This window comes from Psammomys obesus, unplaced genomic scaffold (assembly GCF_907164565.1).
Source record: "Psammomys obesus unplaced genomic scaffold, mPsaObe1.curated_primary_1811, whole genome shotgun sequence".
NCBI lineage: Eukaryota > Metazoa > Chordata > Mammalia > Rodentia > Muridae > Psammomys > Psammomys obesus.
The window spans coordinates 6,377,525-6,386,310 of record NW_026596039.1 but is presented as its reverse complement, the minus strand read 5'-3'; the positions used below and the strand labels follow the sequence as shown (position 1 = coordinate 6,386,310).

The window sequence follows — 8,786 nt, the reverse complement described above, 5'->3', positions numbered from 1 at the left end:
GACCAGGCAGGCTTCAAAGTCACAGAGACCCACCTGACTCTGCCTCCCCGAGAGTTGGGATTACAGCTGTGTGCCATTAGCGCGGGCTTTTTTTTTTTTTTAAGACCTGCTGGTGCAGCACCACCAGCCTGTACCACCACGCCCCGCATTTCAGTCATGCTCCACCCCATCCATTCCCTAGCCCACCCACCCAGACACCCACGCCCTCCAGCCAGGCTCTCTAGTAGCCCAGACTGGCCTACTTCGTTTAGTTTGACTTTGATTTTGTGCTTCCGCCAAATGCTTGTAGCAAGAAATCTGGTTTTAGGCGGTACGGGGCTTCGAACTTGCTAGCGAGCACTCTACCAGCTGAGCCACATCCGCGGGCGGAGGAAAGCCTGGCGATGTGAGCGCTGGGTGGATCCCGAGTTAATGAGGAGTGTCTGCAGGGGAGCTGCACACCTGACCGCTCCCACCGGCTCAATTGCCCGGGTTTGAAGAAGCACCTTCCACGCTGGAGTCTCCCTGCCTCTCGCACCCGGCACTCCTCGAATCCTCCATCCTTAAAAGTGGACCTCAAACTCCAGGACCGGGACTTCTGGGCCAGCCTCCATGGCCAGGTCCCGGGCTTGCTGGACTGGGACATGGGCAACGAGTGTTTCTTGACCTTCACCACGACGCACTTGTCGCTGGCCACGCAGAAACGTGAGTGAGGCTGTGGGGGAGGGGCGCGTGGGTGATGGCCGCATCAAGCGGGCGGGCCATCTGTGGCTTCCCAGGCTCACCACCTCCCTGGGCTCAGTGTCTGGAACCCCCACACTGGAGTGGGAGTGACCTTCTACCGTAACTGACTCCCCAGAGCCCACATAACCTTGGACTTTCAGCCCTTAACTCGTCACCTCCTACATTATTTCTAGCCCTCTTCTGAAATTTGGCCTTGAGCATCGGAACTTGGCATACCTCAGGCTTTATGATTCAGAATAAAACAGTCGGGGGCTGGAGAGGTGGCTCAGGGCTTAAGAGCACTTGACTGTTCTTCCTAAAGGTTCTGAGTTCAATTCCCAGCAACCACATGTTGGCTCATCACCATCTATAATGAGATCTGGTGCCCTCCTCTGGCATGTGAGGAGGGTATAAATAAATCATTTAAATCCATATATAAATCATTAAAAAAATCATATAAATCTATCTATAAATCATAAAAAATTTAAAAAGCAGTCACTGTTCTTTTGGGGGAAGTACCCTTGCCTCTTTGTGTTTGGCTGCCGATTGTGTTCCTGTTTGAGGCCCAGGCTTGCCTCAATTCCTAACAGTTAACCTCCTGTAGGCTTGGGCACGAACCCTCACTATTAGCCCACTTTTTCTTGTTTTGTCTGTAGTACCAGATGGACTTAATATTGCCGAAGGGATGGTGGACCAGAATGCTCTTTGTAAGTTTTTCCTCTTCCTTGCGCTTTTTTTTTTTTTTTTTTCTGTTTTTTTTTTTTTTTTTTTTAACCACTGCAAGGTTGTTGGGTTAATTACTTCCTCCTCCCCCACCCCCTTTTTTTTTTGGTTAGTCACAGCCATCCTCTCCACTTCCACATATACAAGTCATAAACTCGAGAGGCTGAGATGGGAGTGGCTGAGGCCAGGGGTTCTAAGCCAGCCTACAAGTGTCTCCTGCAAGGCCTTTGTCTTTGTTTCTGGGAAGTTTCTTTTTTTTCTTTTTGCATTTTGAGACAGGGTCTCACCAAGTAGCCTTGGGTGAGTCCAGAACTGTAGACTACAGCCTTGTAGTCCCTGCCTTGGGGTCATTTCTCCAAGCAGGAACAGAAAGTAGGCAGTTAGACCTTAGGGTGTGGGGTTCTGGGGAGAGGTGTGGATTGGTGACACAAATGTTGAGAATCTTTGGTATATGGTTGGTATTTAAGCACTAAGAATAATGGGACCAAGGCTGAACCCTTGAGGCACTGCAGTGCAGAGACTGAGGAAGAGATAATCATCCCCCAGAAGAAAGCCAGGAATGAAAACCGTCCTGCAGTGTACAGGAACCCTGCCGACAAGATGATTCTAGGACTGAGATTGGGAGATAGAGGCAGGAGCTCAAGGTCATCCTTAGCTTCAGGGGGACTCTAGCTGCTGCTGGTAAAGACCACGCCCCTCCCCCCAAATGGGGAGGAATAAAGAGTCTCAACAAAGAGTAATAGGGTAAATCTGATCAAATACTTTATATATGTGTGACGTGCTATAGAATTTTTGTTGTGAGACAGGTCTTTGCCATGTAGCCTCTCTAGGCTGTGATCCTCCCTTTAGCCTCACTAATGCTGGGGTCACTGGTACAAGCCTCTAGTCACAGCTTCCTATCTCTTACGATTAATCCATGCAAATAAAGAGATTAAAGAGCTAGGCAGGGTGCTGCCTGCATTTAATCCCAGCACTTGGGAGGCAGAGGTAGGCAGATCTCCTAGAGTTCAAAGCCAGCCTGGTCTACATAGTAACTGCCAGGCCAGCTAGAGCTATGGGGAGACCCCGTTAAAAAAATAAAATAAAAACTGGCTGTGGTGGCACTCACCTGTGGAAAATCTTAAGCTCCAGCCCAGCCCAGGCCACATCTCAGAATCCTGTCTCTAGATAACAATGGGAGATGGGGGGGAGGGGCAGGGATGGGAGATGCAGATAACCAGAGTTTAATTCCTGGAACTCAGATGGGAAAGTGGCCTTGACCTACTCACACACGGTACCTAAAGAAATAAGTAAATAAATGTTCAAAAGAATCACTAAATCATATTTTTCAGGTGTAAAGCTTTCTGAAATAGGTCTTTCATCTAATCCAGATTAGTTTGAATTTAGTATGTTGCTGAATCTGGCTTTGAATTCCAGATCCTCCAGCCCTTACCATACAAGTGCTAGGATTAGATGTGTGCCACCACCATTCCTGGCTTTAATGTGCTTTCCTTTTTTATTTTTATTTTATTTTTTTCAAGACAGGACTTCTCTGTGTGGCCCTGTCTATCCTGGAACTCATATTTTGTAGACTAGCATGGCCTCAAATTCAGAGATCCTTCTGGCTCTGCCTCCTGAGTGCTTACTCGAAAAAACAAACAAACAAAAAAAGAACAGAAACCTTTCTGGTTGTGGTGGTGCACACCTTTTAACACAGCCCCTCAAAAAAGAAAAAAATTTGTGCAGTGAAAACACTGCAGTTCAAACTGGGCACACCTTTAATCCCAGCACTTGGGAGGCAGAGGCATGCCGATCTCTGAGTTCCAGGACAGCCAAGGCTACGCACACAGAGAGACCTTGTCTCAAAAAAAAAAACAAAATCAAACAGATAAAAACCCAAAACATTGCAGTTCCTAATGTCAGGTTCCCTTGTAGTGTGATGGTGTGTGCAGCACCTGTGTAGATTTTGGTTTAGCTGGGTTGTTGTTTTGTTTTCTTCGGTTTTTCAAGAGTGCTGGGGTTAACTACAAACACTACCACTGCCCTGCTGGTTTTAGTTTTTTTGGGTTTTTGTTTGTTTGTTTTTGTTTTGTTTTCCCAGAAGGGTCTTCTCTGTGTAGCCTTGGCTGTCCTGGAGTCACTTTGTAGACCAGGCTGGCCTCGAACTCACAGAAATCTGCCTCTGCCTCTCAAGTGCTGGGATTACAGACCTGTGCCACTGCACCCTGTTTTCTGTTTGTTTGTTTGTTTTAACAGGGTCTCTCTACATAGCTCTGGCTGTCCTGAAACTCCCAATGTAGACCAGGCTGGCCTGTAACTTATATCCTTCTGCCTCTGCCTCCTAAATTCTGAGATTAAAGGCATGTGCCACCAAGCCTGGCCGTTCTTGTTTAAATGTGGTTCTGTAGATTGAAGTGAGTGAGGTGTAAGTGCTCTGAGCTATGTTTTCAACCAAGAAATTTATTTTTGAGTAATATTCCATATGCAGAGACCTTTTACTGGTGGCTGTAAGCCGCCATCTTCAAACCCAGGGCTCTCAAACCTACCTATGTGCCAGAAGTCCACTGTCTGTGACCTGCACGTTCAGTTGAGGTTTTGACTCACGGGTGGGTAGTTTACTAAGGTATAATGAATGGCACTTCTGTGTAGGGGCGGGGGGCAGGGGGAGAGGATTTCCTCTGAACCTTACCTTATGTCATCTTGCCAGCCCAAGAAAATGTAATTGAATTTTAGATATGTTAATCTAGGGAGCTGGCCATATAATACAGCTCTGTATTCCTGGGAGGCGGAGGCAGGGAGATATCAAGTTTGAGGCCAGCCTGGGATTTATAACAGGATCCCTGTTAGTATTTTGGAACACAACCTGCTCCTGGGTTACCCAGCAACCTATGATGTCATGTGTCGCCGGCCAGGTGGCCATACCTGGAAGGCGTGGTTACCTTGCCCCTTAAAGGGATGACCCCGACACAAAGTCTCTCTCTTACACTCTCTCTTGCTCTCCTCTTTCTCTCTCATAACAATCCCACGACAGGAGGAAAAGCGCAAAGGGGAGAGAGGGAAGGCTGATGGCCATGGCATGTATGAGGCTACTCAAAGACAGTATATGTAGAGGGAGGGGGGAAAAAAGTAGAAAATTCAGAAGTTACAGTTGAAGGGAACAGCAGTCTCTATAGCCTCATACAACCTGCTCCCAGAGAGCTTCGAGGCCCAGAATATCTTGACTCTTCTTTTTGCCAGTTGCCAAGTACAGACTCCAGATCGTTGAACCACCAAAACTGCCTTTGTCTTGACTCTCTTTCCTTTTGCCAGTTGCCAGATACAGACTCCAAATAGTTTATCCACCAAAGCTGCCTTTGGAAAAAATACCCAACCCGGATAAAGATGGTATGTGTTGCTTTATGTGTTCTGTCTCCTAAGCCGGGATCACCTTGCTCCTCAAAGCCAGTGAACCACGGGATGTCTCCTTCTCCTTTTCCTCTGCCCAGGTCCAGACATTAAGCCCAGCCTGTGGATGTGGGTGAATCCAAACATTGTGTATCCTCCCGGGAAGCTGGAGGTCAAAAGACCTAAAAAGGAGCCAATCCTGGAAGAGGAAGGAGCCTCAGAGGCGTGGTCATGGCTGCCTTCCTCCAGCCAGCTGTCACCTCGAAAGTGGAAGAGGAAGCAGAAGGAGAAGCACCTTGCCTCTTCCTCTAAGGCCTGCAAAGAGGTATGGATGGTTGGGCACAGAGCTGAAGCATCAGCAGCTGGGTTTCTGAGGGCTAGTAAAAGTTTAGAACTGACCTGTACCCTTGGGTTGGGGAGAATGCCAGATGGCAGATTCTAGACTGTTCCCCTATCTGCCACTGCACCCTGGAGCTGAGGCCGAGGAGTCAGGACCAGATCCTACTCTGTGCCTCTCTAGCATCCAGAAGAGGAGCAGGCCAAGGACCAGGATGACAGCTCCTCTGTGGCTCTCCCATCCCTTCCCACAAGGGCCCCCCTCCAGAGGAGGCTTCGGCAAGCTATCAGCTCAGAGGGGAGGCTCTGGTCCCGCCCTCCTCTCAATTACTTCCATCTAATTGCCTTGGCACTCAGAAACAGTCCTCCCTGTGGCCTCACCGTGCAGCAGATCTACAACTTCACTCGGTATGTGCCCAGGGGTCCCTGTGAGTAGGGAAAGGGGGGGTCAGCCCCCGCCCCCGGGCTGCTGACTCAAATTTTCTTTCCCCTGGCAAATGTATGCCTACCTAGTGTTCAGGAACATAACCACTTCCACCTGCTTTGACCTCTTAAAATTCAGCCTTCCCTTCACCAGGGTCAAGTTGCATTTTCTTCCACATATGAGAGAGACCCATATGTGGTTAGCCAGGGTAAAGTCCAGTGTCCCCACCAACATCTCCCACCTACTGCTCGTTGGGCTTTCCTGCTTGGCACAGAGGCCTGTACCCCCAAGGGTCAAGGAAGCTTCACTGAGAATTTGCATTTAGTGTATGTGTCTGTGTGTATGATCACTGAGATTGGAATTAGGGCCTCACTTTTGAGACAAGGACTCCGCTTTGTAGCTCTGGTTGGCTGGATCTATATAGACTAGGCCTCGCTTGAACTCAGATCTCAATTGCCTCTGCCTTCTGAGTGACGGTTTCTCTGTGTAGGTCTGGCTGTTCTAGAACTCAATATGTAAACCAGGCTGCCCTTGAAATGGGAGATCCACCTGCCTCTGCCTTTTTGTGTGTTGGGATTTGACCAGCTAACATTTAGCTTTGATAGCAAAGAGCCCAGTGTCTCAGTGTTTTTTCTCTGGAGGTTTAATCCTGTTAATGTTTTTTTTTAATTTATTTATTTTTATTAATTACAGCTTATTCACTTTGTATCCCAGCTGTAGCCCCCTCCCTCGCCCCCTCCCAATTCCACCCTCCTCTCTTCTATGCCCCTCTGTTATGGTTTTGCTTTGTTTCTGCTTTCACCCTGATAGGTAGGGCTGAGGCTCCAGGGGAGAATAAGGACCAAAATAGGTCTTATTTGGAGGAGCCATACCTTTCTTTACTTTTCTTCCCTGTCCACAGAGAACACTTCCCTTTTTTCCGGACAGCTCCAGAAGGCTGGAAGAATACAGTCCGTCACAATCTCTGTTTCCGAGACAGCTTTGAGAAAGTGCCGGTCAGTATGCAGGGTGAGGCCAGCATTCGGCCTCGATCCTGCCTCTGGAAGTTGACTGAGGAGGGACACCGCCGCTTTGCGGAGGAGGCCCGCACCTTGGCTTCCACACGGCTGGAAAGTATCCAACAGTGCATGAGCCAGCCAGGTGTGAAGGCTTGTCATGCATGTGCCCAAGGGTGGGGGACCTGAGGCCCAGATCCTGGATGTACCTACCTGGGTCACACCAGTAGGAAGCAGGGAGAATAGGAGTGGTTGAGACTCTCTAGTGATGTTTGCCTTTGAGACCTCCCACAAGAGTGGAACTTCTATACAAGGACTACTTTGGGAAACTGAAGCTGCAGCTGGCTCTGCTCTTGGCCCAGCATCCTGGGGAAATGGCATTTGAGCTGGGTAGGAAGTAGAAGGGTTTATGTGGGAAGAGGACTCTTCTGTAACAAGGAGAAAGGCTTCAGAAGTGGTCTCATTAAGCTCAGTGGGACAGCAGAGCAGACCCAGGAGAGAGCAGGTTGAGATTACAAGCCCCTCTGAACTCTCTTACAGATGTGATGTTTTTCCTCTTTGACCTTCAAGAAGAATCCACCATGCCCTATTAAAGTTCCCTTCAGCAACACCTGTGTGTGTTTCTGTGATCTCTAAGGATGGGGCCAATCAGGGAGTGGAATTCAACTCGAAGAATGAAAATAGGGGTTCTGGAAGCTGGCAGATGCTCTCTAGGCAGTTTCCTGTCAGGCAGGAGGGGAAGAATCTCTCTTTCCTCAGGAGGAAAATATTCAACACTCTTCAGGTTCCTGGAGCAGATTCTGTTTTTCTGGGGCATAGAGATCTTGGGAGACACTTATGGCAGCCAGCCCTGGAATAAGAAACCACTCCTTCAGCTGACCTCACAGCTTACTCCTTACAGCTGCTGATCCTGAGCTAAGGACAAGAGACAGACCCTGCCAAAGCTGCCAGGGAAGGACAAGCAGTGCTCAGGGAACACATCAGTTTGTGTGAGCTGGGGTCTCACTGTGAAGGCAGGCTAGCCTTGAACCAAGACCTGGCTTGCCTGGGCAGCTGGGACTTCAGGCATGGTGTGGTTCAGATTTGAAAACTTCAGTCACCAAAAAGACAAATGAATGGCCACATAGACCCCTCATGGATAATTTTGCTTGTTGTTCAAGACAGGGTTTCTCTGTTTTAGTCTTGCTATCCTGGAACTCACTCTGAAGACCAGGCTAGCCTCACACAGAGATCCGCCTGCCTCTGCCTCCTGAGTGCTGGCATTAAAGGCATGTGCCACCAATGCCCTGCAGCTAACCTTGTGTTTTTTAAAGTGTTTTATACTGTATGTATATGAGTGAGTATTTTAGTTACAAGATGCCTGCATGACAGAAGCGGGCATCAGATCCCATTATAGGTGGTTGTGAGTCACCAATTGGTTGCTGGGAGCTGAACTCAGGACCTCTAGAAATATATAGCACCAGGTCATGGTGATAATGCCTGTAATCTCAGCATTTGGAGGAACAGGCTGGAGGGTCAGGTATAGAAGAATTTTAATTCAGAATATGGCTGTTCTGGCAATAGGTCACATCCAAAGACCTTTGTTGGTATTATGTTTTTTTGGAATGTATGTAATTTATCCTTGGTCATTCAAATACAGATTTTTCTACCTCTCTATTTGGTTTCAATCTGGGCATGCTTAATCTAAGCATCACCTGTCTCATGTGTAAACATGCCACCATTTGTTCTTTATGTTGTCAATGAGTCAACCAGCCATTGCTGTGCAACAGGCAGAATAGGGTGGGACATCCTGGTCTAGAAATGAGAGGAAGGAAGCAGGAGGGTAGGAGCAGAGAATCAACAGGAGAGGTCTTAGAACCACATGGAGAGATGAACCAAACCTAAGATATGACTAAAAGCAAGTATAGTGGGTAAAATCTGAGTGGTAGGAAACTGCAGGCTTGGAGGTTTAGGATGGAGTAGCTTGCCCAGCATTGTGCTCTAGGTCAAATAAATCCCAGTCACTCTGGTGATTTGGTTATTCAGCTGTTTAGGAATAACCGCTGCTTAACTAAAAGATATGTCAATAAATATTAATCACCCTTAATATGTCAATAAATATTAATCATCTGGCTGGAATACAAACAGGCCTTTAACCCAGAAGACAGACAAGATCTGAGTTCAAGGCCAGCCTGGTATAGAGCACAGTTCAAGTAAAGAAAAGGTTAGATCTAGGCATGGTGGCACATGCCTTTAACTTCAAA

At 47.9% G+C, this 8,786-nt stretch overlaps 1 protein-coding gene across 1 annotated transcript; it reads left to right on the top strand.

Annotated features, from left to right (window-relative positions):
* Positions 1-623: 623 nt before the first annotated feature.
* On the top strand, positions 624-7,150 carry Foxr1 (forkhead box R1). Its single transcript, XM_055622033.1, is given in 7 exon segments — positions 624-684; positions 4,714-4,788; positions 4,890-5,071; positions 5,073-5,113; positions 5,380-5,532; positions 6,450-6,688; positions 7,084-7,150. Coding segments are annotated over 7 exon segments (804 nt in total). The 3' UTR covers positions 7,137-7,150.
* The last annotated feature ends 1,636 nt before the right edge of the window (positions 7,151-8,786 follow it).